Below are 18,487 nucleotides of genomic sequence, written 5' to 3'. Positions count from 1 at the left end.
ACACTTGAGCTGTTTCCATAATTTGGCTACTGTAAATAATGCTGCAGTAAACATAGGGGTGGATATATCTTTTCAAATTTGTGTTTTTGTATTCTTTGGGTAAATACCCAGCAATATAATTACAGGATCAATTGGTGGTTCTATTTTTACTTTTTTTGAGAAACCTCTGTACAGAGTAGCTGCACAAGTTGGCATTCCCACCAACAGTGTACAAACTTCCTTTTTCTCCAGATCCTCACCAACACTTGTTTCTTGTGTTGTTGATTTTCACCATTTTAACAGCTGTGAGGTAATATCTCCTTGTGGTTTTGATTTGTATTTCCCTGATGATGAGTTGAGTATCATTTCATGTGTCTATTGGCCATCTGTATGTCTTCTTTGGAGAAATGTCTGTTTACTACACTTTTTGCTCATTTTTATTTTTATTTTTTTAATAAAATAATTTTTTATTGGTGTTCAATTTACCAACATACAGAATAACACCCAGTACTCATCCCGTCAAGTGTCCCCCTCAGTGCCCGTCACCTACTCACCCCCACCCCCCCCGCCCTCCTCCCCTTCCACCACCCCTAGTTCGTTTCCCAGAGTTAGGAGTCTTTATGTCCTGTCTCCCTTTCTGATATTTCCCACACATTTCTTCTCCCTTCCCTTATATTCCCTTTCACTATTATTTATATCCCCCAAATGAATGAGAACATACACTGTTTGTCCTTCTCCGATTGACTTACTTCACTCAGCATAATACCCTCCAGTTCTATCCACGTTGAAGCAAATGGTGGGTATTTGTCGTTTCTAATGGCTGAGGAATATTCCACTGTATACATAAACCACATCTTCTTTATCCATTCATCTTTCGATGGACACCGAGGCTCCTTCCACAGTTTGGCTAATGTGGACATTGCTGCTAGAAACATCGAGGTGCAGGTGTCCCGGCGTTTCATTGCATCTGAATCTTTGGGGTAAGTCCCCAACAGTGCAATTGCTGGGTCGTAGGGCAGGTCTATTTTTAACTCTTTGAGGAACCTCCACACAGTTTTCCAGAGTGGCTGCACCAGTTCACATTCCCACCAACAGTGTAAGAGGGTTCCCCTTTCTCCGCATCCTCGCGAACATTTGTGGTTTCCTGCCTTGTTAATTTTCCCCATTCTCACTGGTGTGAGGTGGGATCTCATGGTGGTTTTGATTTGTGTTTCCCTGATGGCAAGTGATGCAGAGCATTTTCTCATGTGCATGTTGGCCATGTCTATGTCTTCCTCTGTGAGATTTCTCTTCATGTCTTTTGCCCATTTCATGATTGGATTGTTTCTTTGGTGTTGAGTTTAATAAGTTCTTTATAGATCTTGGAAACTAGCCCTTTATCTGATAAGTCATTTGCAAATATCTTCTCCCATTCTGAAGGTTGTCTTTTAGTTTTGTTGACTGTATCCTTTGCTGTGCAAAAGCTTCTTATCTTGATGAAGTCCCAATAGTTCATTTTTGCTTTTGTTTCTTTTGCCTTCGAGGATGTATCTTGCAAGAACTTACTGTGGCCAAGTTCAAAAAGGGTGTTGCCTGTGTTCTCCTCTAGGATTTTGATGGAATCTTGTCTCACATTTAGATCTTTCATCCATTTTGAGTTTATCTTTGTGTATGGTGTAAGAGAATGGTCTAGTTTCATTCTTCTGCATGTGGATGTCCAATTTTCCCTTTTTGCTCATTTTTAAATTGGATCTTTTTTCGGTGTTGTATAAGTTCTTTGTGTATTTTGGATACTAATCCCTTATCAGATATATCATTTGTAAATATCTTCCCCCATTCAGTAGGTTGTCTTTGTTTTTTTGGTTGTTTGCTGTGTAGAATTTTTATTTTGATGTAGTCCCAATAGTTTACTTTTTATTTTGTTTTCTGTGCCTTAGGAGACCTATCTAGAAAGATGTTGCTGTGGCTGATGTCAGAGAAATTGCTGCCTGTGCTCTTTTTTAGGATTTTTATGGTTTCCGATTTTACATTTAGGTCTTTAATCCATTTTGAATTTATTTTTGTGTAGAGTGTAAGAAAGTAGTCCAGTTTCATTGTCTTGTATGTAGCTTTCCAGTTTTCCCAGCACCATCTGTTGAAGAGACTGCCTTTTTTCCCCATTGTATATTCTTGTCTGCTTTGTTATACATTAGTTAACCATATAATTAATCCTGAATTTATTTTTGGGCTTTCTGTTCTGTGGACCTATGTGTCTCTTTTTGTGCCAGTACCATACAGTTTTGATTACTACAGCTCTGTAGTATATCTTAAAATCTATGACCTTATTAAATTCATTTATCAGTTCTGGTAGTTTTCTAGTGGAGTCTTTATGGTGTTCTAGGTATAGTATCCTCTCATTTGCAAAAAAAAAAAAAAATGAGTTTTATTTCTTCCTTACCAAGTTGGATGCCTTTTATTTCTTTTTCTTTTCTGATTGCTGTGGCTAGGATTTCCAGTACTGTGTTGAATAAAAGTAGTGAGAATGGGCATCCTTGTCTTGCTCCTTTTCTTAGGGGAAAAGCTCTCAGTTTTTCACCATTGAGTATGATGTTAGCTGTGCATTTTTCATATATGGTCTTTATTATGTTGAGGTATGTTTCCTCTAAACCTCTTCCCTTTATTTTTGAATAATATTTTTGCTGGCTATAGATTTAGTTTGTAGTTTTTCTTTCAGCACTTTCTAATTCCTTTCTTTCTTTGTTTTTACGTCTTGTACTTTTAGTGTCTTTGTCTGGCTTTGGTATCAGGATGATGTTAACTTATGAAGTGAGATTGGAAGTGTTCCTTCTATTTTGGGGAAGAGGTTGAGAAGGATTGGTTTTAGTTCTTCTCTAAATGTTTGGTAGAATTCATCAGTGAAGCCATCTGGTCCTGGACTTTCCTTTGTTGGGAGGTTTTTGATTACTGATACAGTCTCCATACTAGTGACTTATATGTTCATATTTTCTATTTTTTCATGATTCAGCCTTATATTTCTCTAGCTTTTATGTTTCTTCTAGGTTTCATTTCTTCTAGGTTGTCCAATTTATTGACGTGTAATTATTCATTGTCTTTATATTTCTGTAATATTAATTCTAATGTTTCTCTCATTTATGATTTTGAGTCCTCTTTTTTTTTCTTGCTAACTCTAGCTAAAGATTTGTCTATTTATCTTTTTAGAAATCCAGTTCTTACTTTTGTTGATCTACTGTATTTTTGTCTCTGGGTCATTTATTTCCACTCTGAGCTTTGTTATTTCCTTCCTTCCACTAATTTTGGGCTTAGTTTTTTATTCTTTTTCCAGTTCCTTGAGGTGTAAAGTTAGGTTGTTTATTTAAGATCTTTTTTCTTTTACTGTAAGCATTTTTCACTATAACTTTATCTTTTAAAACTGCTTTTACTGTATTCCATAATTTTTTGGTATGTTGCTTTTCCATATCATTTGTCTCAAGGTATTTTTTTATTCTTTGATTTGCTGGTTGTTTAGAAGCGTGTTTAATCACCACATAATTGTAGAGTTTTCGGTTTTCTTCTTATAATTGATTTTTAGTTTCATATCCTGTGGTCAGAAAAGATGCTTTATATCAGTTTTTTTTAATTAAGACTTGTTTTGTGGCCTAACATATGATTTACATTGGATAATGTTCCATGTGTGCTTGAGAAGCATGTAGATTCTGCAGATATTGAGTGGAATGTTCTGTATATGTCTGTTAGGTCCATCTGTTCTACACGTAGGTTAAGTCCAGTCTTGAGGCACTTTACAAAGATGCTATTCTATGTTTTCTGCTCTCATAGTTCCCGTTGGTCAGGTATCAGCTTATTGATGCTACTTAAAAGTAACCCTCTTTTACTCTCTGGCAGCTTTTAATGTTTTTGTCTTCGATTGTCAGCAGTTTCTGTGGTCCACCTGGGGATAGTTTTCTTTTTCTTTATCTGGGCTTCATATACGGCTTTTTGAATCCACAGGCTGACATGTTTTATTGGTTTTGGGAAATCCTCTGTCATCATTTCTTAGGAATTCTTTCTGCCCCATTCACTCTCTCCAAGGACTTCAGTTACAGATACATAGGGCTTTATAACTTCTCCTCTGTGCTGTTCTATATTCTTGTCTCCCTCCTCTGTGTATCTTTGTTTCTTTCTGGATAGTTTTTTTCTGGTATAGCTTCTATTCTAAAATTTTCATTTTATGTATGTATATTTTCCATTTTATTTTTAATAATTTTGTTTTTTATTATTTTTGTTTCTCAAATAATGTGCTTCATTTTTAAATTTTCTGTGGCCTTCCTTACTCCCCACTCTAGTTTCTAGTTTTCTGCCAACATTCTCTTTTTAAGTAATCTTTAAGTACACATACTTATGATTACTTTAAAGTATTTGTTTAATAACTTTGCCATCTAGAGGTCCTGTGACCCTGTTACTTTGGGCTACCTCTGGCTCTTCCTCATGTTTTAATAGATTTATCCAAGTCTAGGAATTGCATTTTAAGTATTGTTTTGGTTGCATCTACAGATTTCTGTATGTATGCATATTCAGTTAAATATTTAGTAATTTCTATCTTTTTATATCTTGTGGACTGTCCAAAAGAACATATTTTAGTTTCCAAGTACAGGGAAGTTTGAAGCTACCTTTGTATCTGATAGCTTAATTTATTATAAGAACAGAGTATCGATTATTCTTTTGCATGCTTTTGTTTTTGCTCTTGTGACTTAAGGTTTTCTCTTTATTATAAAGAAATAACCTCAAAGTGTTGTAGATGTACTTTTTAAAATTTGTCTTCTTTGGGATTCAGTGGACTCTTTAAATTTGTGGATGTCTCCATTTATTTTAGGAAAGGTCTTGGCTTGACTATTATTCAACTGCTACCCCACAATTTTTTTTTTTTGTAATTTTTGGAATTCTTATTGGGTAGATATTGGAATGTCTGCATCTCTCCTTCATATCCCAACTTCTCTTTGTATACATTTTATCATTTCATTCCTTTGTAATATTCTGTATCTTATCATCCAGGGAATAGTCCCTCCTGCAGACAGCTACTCCCTTAATTTTCAGGCTTATGATAATAGTGCCAGTAGTGGATACTTGAGGTTCTAGCCTGTGTTGTTTCTCAGTAATCACCCTTTTGGTTGTTGACCTCAGGTACTTATTTCTTACCCCTGTATTTGAGATAATACTTTTCATATCCTTTCCCCCCTCTCCTATTTTCTATCCATGAAGCAATTCTGTGTCACGCATGTGTGTGTATATTAAAATCTTATAACAGTGTGTGATAGGACATTCTCAAACAGAAGCAACCTAAATTTCTATCTTCTGTGATTGCTTGGGAAGAATTTAAAAAAAAAAAGAGTGAAGCAAGTAGAAAATAAGTTAACCCCTTCATTGGAATTGAGGAACCAAAGAGTGGGTCCCTGCATTTTCTGGGTCAGAGTTTTCTGAGTCAGGCAAAATGACAAAATGACTACCAGCTATTTAGAAATCTTGGAATCATTATCAGTATATTGGAATTCCCAACTAGCATGGACCTAGAATTGCCCCTCTAGTATATAGGCCAGAGCAGGCAAGCACAACCAGATGGGGCATAATCACATGTAGGCCCTGAATAAGTTTGGATGGAGCAGCTGGGCTTTCCAACTGCTTAACTATGGAGGCTGGCTTTGGTCATTTTCATTTCCCCTCAACAGTAGTCCAATCTACATTTTACTGATCTCATGTTTTGTATCCCATTTACCTGTATTTTGGCAAGAATTTACTGTACTTTTAAAAAGGCATGTAAGCATAAATTAAAAATAAAGCTTGCCTTTCACAAATAACAAGTTACAGTTCTGTGCAACTCACTACTCTTCCTCCCCAGTGAGCTGATAAACTCTCCAATAGCGTCCCTCTCATTCTCTCCCCGCAACCACACACACACGTGCAAATATGTATATACTTATACCTAGATATATAATCATAAATAAGACAATTTTTAACATAAATGCCATTACATAGTTTGGATTGTTTGGCAACATATTTTTAATTTAACTTAAAATTAACTGTGAATATCTAAAATTATGGTTCATCTGTTATGTTTATAAATTTGATTATCATATATCACATTTTATTCATTTTTCACCTTCCCTTCTATTCCCAACTCCTATCTGGGTACTTTTTTGACTCAAGACAATGCTGTAAAAACACCTTTAGACTTGGTTCCAATTTTAGTATATGCGCTGCCAAAGCGAGCACATAGACTTGGTTCCTTAGACAAATGTTTCTCTGGGGAATCAGATATTTTTCTCCCTAGAGTTAATCTGAAAATACAAGAGATTTTTTTTACTCATGCCTTTTGTCTGCCTGATATGTATGCCCTATTGGCCCTTAAATTTCTCTACTAGCACATCTGCAAGAAAGTAGACTGTGACTAACACTACTTGTTCTCATTAAAACATAGTTCTATATTCATCTTGGATTAATTAATTGCCGTTCTATGTTGGGTTTCAAGTGTTTCTATTATAAAGCTCTTCATCATATAGATTATTTTTAAATTATCCCAGTTACATTGTCTAGAAAAGATGATATTTCTTTTCCTTTATAGAGTTAATGACCAAATCACATTTGAAAATGTTAGATGCTTTTGTTAAGATGGTGGGTGATGCTGGGGTGCCTGGGTGGCTCAGTTGGTTAAACATCTGCCTTTGCCTCAGGTCCTCATCTCAGGGTCCTGGCATCAAGCCAGCATGTCCCTGCTCAGTGGAGATTCTACTTTTCCCTGTCCCTCTGCCCTTCTTCCTGCTCATTCTCACTCTCTCTTTCTGTCTTTTTTTGCTCCCTCATATAAATAAATAAGATCTTTAAAAAAAAAAATGGTGGGTGGTGCTAATCAATCCTGTTGATTCCTTTTTTCCATTCCTCTTGGAAGGGACAATGTGCTTAGGTTTTCTTTTCCTCCTATTCTCAGATAGCCTGGTCTTTGGCAATATATTTGCATATTCTCCCCTTCCTAAATATTATGTTACTAGCCTGAATTTCATTTATACACTAATTCAAGATTATTTTTCTTTCCCCAAAGTTGGAACAAATACAGCAGGAATCCCTATACCTAATGAGAGAGGTCCAGGTTTGTATTTTTTCACTAACTAGTATTGTGACCTTTTGGCAAGACATTCAATATTTATTTAATCTATAAAAAGAGAAGTCTTGAATAAATGATCTTCAGGCCTTCTTCCAGAAACTTCCTTGACCAGATTCACGTGTGTAATTTCATTAACAGTGAGGAACTTGGAATTATTTATTGCCTTTGGTTTAAGCACCAGTGCTTATCTATGTGTATTAAGATTTTGAACTGTAAACGTAGAATAGATTGTAAGATACTAAAAGCATGTTTTGTTTTACAGGTGCTTCTTTTGTCTTACTGTTGTAATATTAAATCAAAATGCCTATAAGACCAGATCTCCAGGTATGTAGTCCTAGACCAAAGAAAGGAAGTATTTTAATTCCTAAAATCACTTCTGTTTATTTATGAGTGTTAAGTGCTATATTTTTAGGAAAGATGAAGCTTACTTATTTTTATGAAATGGTCAAGAGTAGAATAAGTTAAAACATTATTTTTTCATTTTTTAATAGATTGTTTTCACAATCTGTTATATATGAAGTATGAAAGATGCTGATTATTTACATATACCTTTTACATTAAAAAATTATGCAGTGATTCATGTATAATTTATGCTTGGATATTTTTATGTCAGGGTTTTAAATTTAAGATTGCATTTTGATAAAAACATTTAAATATAAAAAGTTTTAATATATCTATTTAATGTGTATGCAATTTACCACCAAATCTGGTGATCGGATTATAGTATAAAAATTCCTTATTAGTGATGTTATACTTCACTGGTAAGAATGGTGTATTTTATAAAGGCTATAAATGTATAACATAATAAATTATATATGTAATTCTTAAATTATATTGATATGATTTCCAAAAGTGATTTTATCTGTCTTTATGCATTTTTAAAAAACTATTTAAATCTCATTAAGAAATCGATAGGTGGGTGGCTCAGTTGTTTGGTGCCTGCCTTTGGCTCCGGGGGCGTTGGGCTCCCTGCATGGAGCCTGCTTCTCCCTCTGCCTGTGTCTCTGCCTCCCCCCCCCGCCCCTCTCTCTCTCTCTCTCTGTGTCTATCATGAATAAATAAATAAAATCTTAAAAAGAAATTGATAGGTGTGTTAGGGTTTTATCCATGGCGTTAGTATTAGTTACTATAAAGTTTATAAAGTTTATTTTACGTCTTTCATTAATAAGTTTCTTTTTGGAGCTTGACGTGATGATGACTTACAATAAAAGATACGAAGTGGAAAATTAGTAGACTATATGTGTGTATATATATATTTTTCGTAGAATCTTGCTATTACCAAAAAAGCTTGATCTCTGTGTTACTCCGAATTTAATAGTTGACAGCTTTTTTTTAAATAAGTAAATTGATATAAGCTCTTCTGAGAATTTTCATGCAAAAACAATTCTTGAATTACTAGACTGCATACAGTGACTCATTTTGGTTTTGATTCCATCTCTGTGCCATTAACTGTATTTCTCTAGCAGTTGGAAAAATGCATTGATGATGCTTTAAGAAAAAATGATTTCGAACCTTTGAAAACACTTTTACAAATTGATATTTGTGAAGATGTGAAGATTAAATGCAGCAAGCAGTTTTTACACAAATTGGATGGCCTTATATGCAGGGTAAATAACTGCTTTTTGTTGAATGATTGTTAAAATTATTGAATAGTTCCCTTTCTAGGAAAAAATACTCTATTGGAAGAAATGGTAAACTTGATTATAATATTATATAAATAAATAAGATTTTTAAAAAAATCTGAGGAGTCCCAATAATAAACTACTATTTTATAAATAAAATATACAAAAAGCTATGTTTCCATAACATTACCATTATTAACTGTTACCTAAACTGAGGAAAAATAGTTCACCTGTTTGAAGTTTGAACAACTCTTAAAAAAAAGAAAAACCTATCAGCATATTCTTCATGCTATGGGGACAGTGACTGAAGCTTTCAAAAATTAAACAAACAAAAATGATCTAAAACCCTGAACTTGATATTTATCATATGTAAGGCATTTTTATACAGGAGAAAAAGTGATTGACAGTCTCCCCCAGTATCTGACAGTTATGAATCTAAAAGATTGAGTAAAAATTTCTTATTTCCATTAGTTAAACACATAGAACTTTTTAGAATGGAAGGTAACTGACTCATTGAACTGTAGTCCAAAGGTTCTTGAATTTATACAAATCTGCCTATTTGTGTTAGGTTTGTCATTCACAGGCTGGGTGGCTTTAGTCCTTGCTTCTCTCAACCACACTTCTGTACTTTGCAATATGGAGATGATAATAGCAGCTTTCAGGATTTGTGAGGATTATAGCTTCTAGGACAGTACCAGTGCCACACTATTTTGTATTAACATGTTTAAGTGTATCTTTTTTGTTTTAGGAGCTTAATAAAAAGGATATCCAAATAGTTTCAACCATTTTGGTTTCTTTTGGAAGATGTGGCAAAAATATCACTATATTGGGGCAAGCTGGACTTTTAACTATGATAAAACAAGGACTGATCCAAAAGATAAGTATGGGATTTGTAATATTAACATGAGGGAAAAATGATTCAAGGTGTGTTTTCTAATAAATGGTTCAAACAGTTGAGAAATAAATTTGGGGACTTTACATAAAACTTTAGATAAGTATTTTTGTAACTTGAGCTGTATGTTACAAAGATAAAGATCAAAAAGACACTCTATACATAGGCTCCTTAATCATCATATGAATTTAAGGCCATAAGGATCCCTGAAGCCTTTACTTGCTTTATTTTCTCTTATCTGTTTACTGTCTCACTTCCTTTTTCTTTTGATGTTGTTTATTATCTATTTCCCATGCTAGAATGTGGGATATTCATTTTTATTTGTTTTGTTCATCTCTGTATACCTAGTGCTGAGAGCAGTATCTGGGATGTAGTACATGCTCAAATATCTGAATTAATTAAAGTATAATAATACCAAAACTTTTCAAATAGTAGTAATGCCAGAATAATCTAACTTAGGATGGTAATATATTTTCATCTATTAATGAATGTGCCTGGACTAGGAATTTGAAGGGGGAAATAAAGATCTACTGCCTAAGGGAGCCCAGGTGGCTCAGCGGTTTAGTGCCGCCTTCAGCCCAGGGCCTGATCTTGAGACTTGGGATCGAGTTCCGCGTCAGGCTCCCTGCATGGAGCCTGCTTCTCCCTCTGGCTGTGTCTCTGCCTCTCTCTCAGTGTCTCTCATGAATAAATAAATAAAATCTTAAAAAAAAAAAGATCTCCTGCCTAGAATTAGGATTAGTTCATCCATTTCCATCTAAACAATGGGAAAATATAGTGAGTTTCCAAAAATAGAAACAACAGAGAAGTTTAAAAACATAAACTTATTTTCATATAATACTGATATTTTAATTTTTGTTTCCAAAAATAGAAACAACAGAGAAGTTTAAAAACATAAAGTTATTTTCATATAATACTGATATTTTAATTTTTGATGTTTTCTAATAAATGGTTCAAACAGTTGAGAAATAAATTTGGGGACTGATATTTTAATTTTTGATGTTTCTTTATTCCTAAGTTTACTGTTTATGTGAGATAGGTACATTCTAAAGTTATTAAAATTGAATTCAAAGTAACTAATATATATGTTTCTTTTTTTACATGGTTGCATGGTTTGAGAAATCCAAGGATATTATTCTCCGTCGAGGAAATTCAAAAGATGAGGCCATTATAAATGTGATAGAAGACTTATTTGATCTTTTGATGGTAAAAATCATGTTGATTAACCAATCTTACAAGCATGTGTTTATTTACGTAGTTTGTGTTCTTGTGTCTCGAGCCTAAAAGTCATTAACAGATTGGTTAGTGACTTGATTGGATTAGTCTATTCAGATTGTATAAAGCACTTAACCTGATTCATATAATTAAATAGTTAATAAAAGTTAAGTAATTACATGGTGAGTTCAAATATGATCTGTTACTTTAATATTATTTTAATATTTGCTACTGTATCAATACAATATAATGGTTTTTATAATACAAGATAAATTATAAATTAAATATTCATTTTTTTTCAGGTCATACATGACATCAGTGATGAAGGTATAATAAGCATTTTATTTCTAATAAATAATAATAATTTGCTGTTAGAGTTTTAGTATAATTTTGCAATCCTCAGAGTATTCTCCTAATATTAGGACTCTAACTATTTAATTTAGGGGTCAACCACCTTTTACTGTAAAGGGCCAGATAGTAAATATTTTAAACATTATATTAGAGCCAAGCGAAAAAACTGAGGATATTATATAGGTACTTATATAACAAGAAAGAAAACAGATTTCCACAGATATCTTATTGATACAATTCAAGATACTACAATAATGGAGTACAGTGTTTTTGTAATATAGGTCAACTAATGAGAATAGCACTATTTTGACAGGATGACATTTCACTTAATTAAGGCTCAGAGTTAGTGTTTGCTCTTATCAGAATTGATTGCAAATGTTCATTTTTATGCTTATCTTAATGATATTTTATGTAAATTGCATTAGAAAATGTCTTTTCATGCAGATAATGCCAAATACTCATACCAATTCATGAGCACGATTTTTAATTGGGCATGTTCATCACTTGGAAAGCATTTATAGAATTTTATCAGATACTTAATACTTGCCTTTTAGAATATCATTGCATTCCAGATGAGTCACTTTCAACAAGGTTAGGTGGAACCTCAGTTGAATGTTTAAACGGATTTTGAAATATGGGAATTTCCTGTGTACTTCATCAATGTCCAGAAATGCTGCTGGACCTGTAATTGGAGCTTACAAAAAATGTACTCCTGTACCTTTGTGTGGGAATGGAGATGTCTGTCCTTGTTTTAATTTTTGACAGCCTGGGAAATGTATAGAACAGTTAGCATTATTTGTGATTCAGATCACCTTCGTTTCATTGAAAGGACTTTAGCAAGTGTGAGTTTGTCATAGAAGCATGATTTTGCTCTGTAATTTTGGGTTGAGTTCATTAAGAAACAACAACTCTGCAGTGCATGCTAATTACTGAAGTCATCCAGTGGTTCCTGATATTGGCTAAGTTCATGAGAGTAGAATGAAATTCACTTTGATAGTGCTGGTTCAGGGATTAAATTATTTCCACAGAGTACTTGCTGTTGAATAATACAGCCATACAACACGGGCGGTGGGGTGGATTTGGTTTGTGGGCCATAATTTGCCAACTTTTGATCTAATGGGACAGAATTTTCCATATGTAGAGCACATAACAATTCATTCTCACTTGTGAATGAATGTCCACTGTTTTGTGCCAAGCAAGCAGTCCAAATTATTTTATCTCTGTTGGTTGAAGAAGTCATTGAGGCTGGTGAATTGTTTATAAATAAAGGAAAAATTAGTCTTCAGAGCCAAAAAGTTTTAAAAGCTCAATTGCTGTTCACCTCAGTAGTAGTTAATGCTACCTTTTCATTGATTGCTTTCCAATTGACATATCATCTAGTCTAAATTCTTAAGATTTTAGGGAAGAAAACAGTCCTGAAGTGTCAGTAAATATCAAATAATCCAAGTGTTTTTTTTTCTTAAGTAAATCATTATATCTTTTTACCTAATTGAGTAATTTTTTTTCTTTTTTCTTTTTTTTACCTTCAGTCTAGTCACTTTGGAAAGTTGTATATTTTGTTATGTTATTACCATTATTTAAAATTATTTTTTAAATTTGCATTATTAAATAACATGCAGCAAATTTTTCTGAATATATTTAGTATTGATAAAGCCTTGTCCTTTGAGAAGAGGGTTAACTTTTAGAAATAGCTCAAGGTATTTAGATCTTACAAAGATCTATTGAGTGTTTACATCTGCTATGGAACTTTCGATATATGACTAAATTAATGAGGCCAGTTTTCATAAGAATGTCACAATAGAAATTTCCATTTTGAACTATATTTCATCCGAAAAAAGTCTTACTGCCTTAGGTGCCTGAAAGGAGAAGCTTATTCTGAAGTTACACCTTTGCCAGAGTTAAGATGAGTCAGATCTGTTGAATGGCATTTTTTCAAAGCCAACATAGCTAGTTAGTGAAAGAATGAGAACTGCATTTCATGTTTTCTGCTGCCCAAAACAGTCTAGTGGGCCTTTTGTGAACTAGTACATTCTTTCATTAACTCATATGAGAAAAGATTACCATTTAAAATACACATTTATTAATTATTTAACACTTTCATTCAGGTAGAAGGCAAGTAGTGGAAAGTTTCGTGCCTCGAATCTGTGTCCTAGTTACTGACTCAAGAGTGAATATTTGTATTCAGCAGGAGGTAAAGTCATTTGTTAGATTTTTTTTAAAAACCTAAAAATGAGAGAATGATGCAAATTTAGTAGCAATTCATCAAATTGAATAATTATTTTCTCTTGGTACTAAATTAACTATGTAGTATATTTCTGCTGTCTTCATTGCCTGATGTGATGAATAAATATATTACCCAAATATTTATTGAAAAGCCATAGCCATCTGTGTTTATGTATGCATATAGCCCATATGAAAATAAACTATACCATCCAGATATTAGGAGTCCTCAGTATTTAAATGGTAAACATAACCTGTATTTGTATATGGATGTATGTGCTGTATATAACCATAGAACAAATGTTAATCAGATTATAGTTTTTGGTTCTTTAGTTCTTGGAGTAATAATAAACATATGTCTTATTGCAAAGAGTATAACTGGAATTATAGTATATTTTATTTTTATATCCTTTGTTTCATGTTTTTTTGTATTCACTATTTTATACTTTATATTCTTTCCTCTACCCTTCTTTATTCACTGCATAAAATTGTTGTGCTTAAGAAAAAAAATAGGCTTCTAAGTTTGTGTACATAGAGTATTCCTCTAAATACTCCATTTTACTGAATATATAAAGTTAATGGATTATTTTTTTTTCTTTTCTAGACTCTAAAAAAAATGAATGCTATGCTTGACAAAATGCCTCAAGATGCCAGGAAAATACTCTCTAACCAAGAAATGTTAATTCTCATGTAATAATTTGTACTATGTTCCTTTAATTAGTGGTTCAGGTCAAGAATTTAGAGGATATTTTATAAAGCTGTAAAATAACCATGAGTTGCATTAATGATTAAAACTGATAAACTGTTGTTCTAATATAATTTATAGCTATATTTTTTGCAAAAATCTGTGATACCAGCCAATTGTTAATTTTAGTGAAGTTTTCCCCCTAAATACCTGGGTTTTCTATTTAATTGGTACTAGTTTGGTATGTAATCTATTATTTTGATTTACAGGAGTAGTATGGGAGAAAGGATTTTAGATGCTGGAGGTAAGTATATTTTTTCAAAATATTCATATTTTAAATTATTCCAAATTCATTAACAATATAATCTCTTTAATAAAAATAATATTAACATTGTAATGTACTGAGATTATGTGAGGGAATTATAAACTATGTAAAGCAAGCAGTTTTTAATTACTAATAGGTAATTAAGTGATCTATAACTGTGGGACAAAAATAATTAAGCATGATGAAAGGAGTTGTCAAATATAACTTGTGCCTAATGGTAGATTTATGAATAAAAACTTAATTTTCTAACATATTTGAATTACTTTTCCTAAGAAATTCCTCAAATAGTGTTTTATGAAATTGTAGGTTTAATATTTTGGGGACTTAGAAATTTGTTTTTAAACAATGTGTTTATTAAAAGAACTCAAATAATCTTTTCTAAATTTCATATGAGAAAAATTTGATGTAGTGATATACATATAGAACAAACCACTGATTAAAGTACTTTGGAATAAAGATAACCAGAATACAAAAGTAAAAGGCCTGTAATTTATAGACTATCATCTGAGTTATTTTGTAGTTCACAACTCTAATAATGGAATGTCAGAGTCTTTGATTACATAGAAGTTTCTCTCAAATATTCTTTTTTTTTAAATTTTTACTCCTTTCTTCTGTTGGTAAACTTGTTATTTGTCCATATTCATTCTGTGCTGATGAGATCTGTCTAATCCATTTGAACAAAATGGCAAAAGATGAGTGAAAAACACTAATATTTTTCTTCTTTCTCTTGCTTGTTCATTCCTTATAAACAATGACTTATAAACTTATTTTTCATAACTTCCAGTAATACATTACTTTTTTTTTTTAAGATTACGACTTACAAGTAGGTATCGTAGAAGCACTATGTAGAATGACTACAGAAAAACAAAGACAGGAACTGGCATGTCACTGGTTTTCAATGGATTTTATTGCTAATGCATTTAAAGGAATTAAAGACTCTGAATTTGAAACAGTAAGTAGAATAAAAATAACAAATTAACAAGTTTTTTATTACTATACTTTTTAAAAGTCTCTCTCTTTTTTTTTAAAATTAGGATTGCAGGGTATTTCTCAACCTTGTAAATGGCATGCTTGGAGACAAGAGAAGGTAAACTTAATACAATATTCAGCCATTTACTGATAAAGAACTAGAGCTCAAGAGGGAGCACACAGTGTTGAACCTTTAAAATTTATTTGGTCTCTTGGGATATAAAAATGCACAGGGGCATTTAAAGCAATACCTTATTATAACACCATGTAAGAAGTTACTGCAATGGTAGGCTGAAAGAATTGCACTGGTCTTATTTTTTACTTCATAGTTTTTAGAGGAAACATGCATTTTATTTAATATTAATAACTGTCTAAATTTGGTTTATTATATTTTAGAATTGCCTATACATTATCATAAATTTCATCTTTAAGGAATAATAAATTTTTGATACATATGTTACTTGAGCTACCTTCTTTATCCACATACTGGTAGAAAAATATATAGCAAACAAGTTTTCTTTTTTTATATATATATATAATTAATGCACTGTAAGGCTGACCTCTTTCTGAGGTTATTTAATCTCAGGAATGGGCATGAATGAAAGGTAATTATCACTTTTGATAGTAATAGAAGAGCAGTATTTGCAGTTCAGTGCCCGACACTGTGTTATAGATGCTCAGGACAGCTTTATTGGATGAATGAGTTCACATTTACTTTATTTACTAAGGAAATAGAAGACAAGGTAAGGGTTGAATGCAGGGACTCGTGTTTTTTGGATTTGAATCATAGGTTTTCCTCTTCCTATTCTGATGTTGGGCAAATTATTAAACTTACTTGCCTTAGTTTCCTTAGCTGTAAAATAAAAATACAGCACCTACCTATATGTTTATTGTAGAAACTAAGTGAGATGATTATATATCAAGTGCTTATAATGGTATATGACCAAGAAAGTGTTTGGCAAATTCGGTCATTTTTATTAGCTGTATTATTCACTTCTCTTCTTTTCCTATGTAAATCCTGTAGGAGCTTCCACCACTTATTCCACTATGTCAATACAATAAACTGAATTAGGAATTTTTACTCCTAGTAAATAGCATAAAAAGTAAAGTTGTACAGTTATTGTAGTCAGAATGGGAGGTTGAGTAGTAGTGACACCAAAATAATATACTTTTTCTATAGAAACAAATTTCCATTAAACTCTTACTTTAAAAAGTAATAAAAAAGGAGATATGAATTTATTTAAATCATTAAGGTCACAGCATGATTTCCTTTTGATCTTAGACATGATTTCAATGGTTAGTCAAGATTACACTGTGAAGTCTTATTAAATTTTTCTCTAACACAGACTACTTTTTATTTTAGGGTCTTTACGTTTCCTTGTTTATCAGCATTTCTTGATAAATATGAGGTAAGTTTTAGATTTAACATGTTTTAGTTATTGGATGAATTTTGATACAAGGTCAAGTGAATTACAAGTTACGAGTTGACAAGAACGTTAAAAATAGTCATAATTTGATCACAAATATAGGTTTAGTATTCTATGTCTAAGAGACATTTTATGAAGTGATATATTTGTAGCTAAGGATAACTGAAATATGAAGGTTGTACTTCAAATTTTCTTTTTTTCTTTAAGTCAAACCTATTATTGATTTACCATTCATTAATCAAACTAACATTTTATTTGCACTTTACACTTGGAATCTTTGTGATTTCTTAGAGCTAGCTAATTTCTGTGTAAGATAATAAAGCAGCATTTCTTTTCATTGTTTCTAAATTGGTTTAAATGCTCTATTTGATCTTTCTCTTTGTTCACCTCTAGCTGTCTTTTTTTCTTTTAAAAAAACAAACAACCATGAGTATAACATAGTCATAATTTTCTGTTGTCACTTTTAAAATCATAGTATATAGTAGTTTTTTATGTTTTGTTTTATTAGTTACAAATACCTTCAGATGAAAAACTTGAGGAATTTTGGATAGATTTTAATCTTGGGAGCCAGACTCTGTCATTCTACATTGCCGGAGATAATGATGTAAGTTCCATCTACCATTTTATGTTCGTATATGTGTATGTATACAATGTTTTAATCTAAGAACATGGATTTTTTGTATATTTATTTTTCTAGCTATTTTACTAGATTTCAATATTAACTCTATACTTTTGATTAGCATGGTAACCCATTCAGTTAATTAGAAATGAAGATTATTTCTAATGTTTTATTGCAACAGAAAAATTAATGCTAGATTTCATTATTTTTTAAAGCTGGATTTTAATACTAGTTTTTAAATCTAAGATTTTTCAGAAATAAATTACAGGTTAATGATCTAACATTTAACATTCATATGAACATGTGAACCGGAATCTAGAGGAGATACCAGTTAATCAAATGCAGAGGTACTCCTTACAAATATTTTAACAGACAATGATGAGTAGTCTTTATCCATTCATAAAATTTTCCATTTCGAAATTCTGAGGTATTAATTCTTATGGTACTATTTGGAAGTGATTTAGTTCTTTATGTGCTATGTTGTAGCCATATTTAAACCTTACAACCAGATGGTATATTTTCTACTGCCTTAGTTTAATCTGAGAATTCTTGAGCCATTGTTTCCAAATAGCTACCACTTAATATTTGGTCCATGGGCATACTTCTGGCCTGGAGTAAATAGTTACTTTGTTAAAATCCAACTAAGAGTTGATCTGCATATACTAATCTAATTGTGGTTACTGATATTTTAATGAGAATCTAGACTTCTTAGTCTGTCTCTTGTAAAATCCTGCCTTTTGTTCCAGGTAAACTATAGATAGACATTAAGCAAATGCCCCTGAGGATTTCCATATACCATTATTTCTTTTTATTTTAGAACACCTTTGTAGAATACTTTATTAAAATTTAGTTCTAAGTATTAGCACTGTTTCTCAGGGCCAATGACTGTTTTTACTGGTGTATTTATTCCAGCAGGGTTTGTAGGAATATTTTTAACTGGGTTCTCTTTAAGAATGGTCTTTGATTTCAGGAGAAGAAGATAGAATAGGATTGATGTAGTCCCTGCCTTCACTGAGTTTGGTCCAATGGATGATTTCAATGAGAAAATAAGCAATTACAGTATGATATATGGTAGGGA

At 32.1% G+C, this 18,487-nt stretch overlaps 1 protein-coding gene across 10 annotated transcripts in view; it reads left to right on the top strand.

The window, feature by feature from the left end:
- The window catches only part of SYCP2 (synaptonemal complex protein 2), a 78,899-nt gene that overhangs the window by 9,886 nt on the left and 50,526 nt on the right, over positions 1–18,487 (top strand). For 9 of the 10 annotated variants that reach the window (XR_007405460.1, XM_049100289.1, XM_049100290.1 and 6 more), the window contains exons 2-13: positions 7,347–7,408; positions 8,548–8,691; positions 9,455–9,585; positions 10,702–10,804; positions 11,116–11,140; positions 13,270–13,355; positions 13,989–14,074; positions 14,339–14,373; positions 15,204–15,346; positions 15,429–15,481; positions 16,727–16,772; positions 17,299–17,394. Coding sequence is in view for 9 of the 10 variants with exons in the window: in XM_049100289.1 (XP_048956246.1) it covers positions 7,385–7,408; positions 8,548–8,691; positions 9,455–9,585; positions 10,702–10,804; positions 11,116–11,140; positions 13,270–13,355; positions 13,989–14,074; positions 14,339–14,373; positions 15,204–15,346; positions 15,429–15,481; positions 16,727–16,772; positions 17,299–17,394 (972 nt within the window). In the remaining variant the exon portion in view is untranslated. The remainder of the gene's footprint in view (positions 1–7,346; positions 7,409–8,547; positions 8,692–9,454; positions 9,586–10,701; positions 10,805–11,115; positions 11,141–13,269; positions 13,356–13,988; positions 14,075–14,338; positions 14,374–15,203; positions 15,347–15,428; positions 15,482–16,726; positions 16,773–17,298; positions 17,395–18,487) is intronic. The other variant, XM_049100291.1, reaches the window with a different exon arrangement.

Source organism: Canis lupus, chromosome 24 (assembly GCF_003254725.2).
Source record: "Canis lupus dingo isolate Sandy chromosome 24, ASM325472v2, whole genome shotgun sequence".
Lineage (NCBI taxonomy): Eukaryota > Metazoa > Chordata > Mammalia > Carnivora > Canidae > Canis > Canis lupus.
The sequence above is the reverse complement of the archived record's forward strand: the minus strand, read 5'-3'. Positions and strand labels throughout refer to the sequence as shown.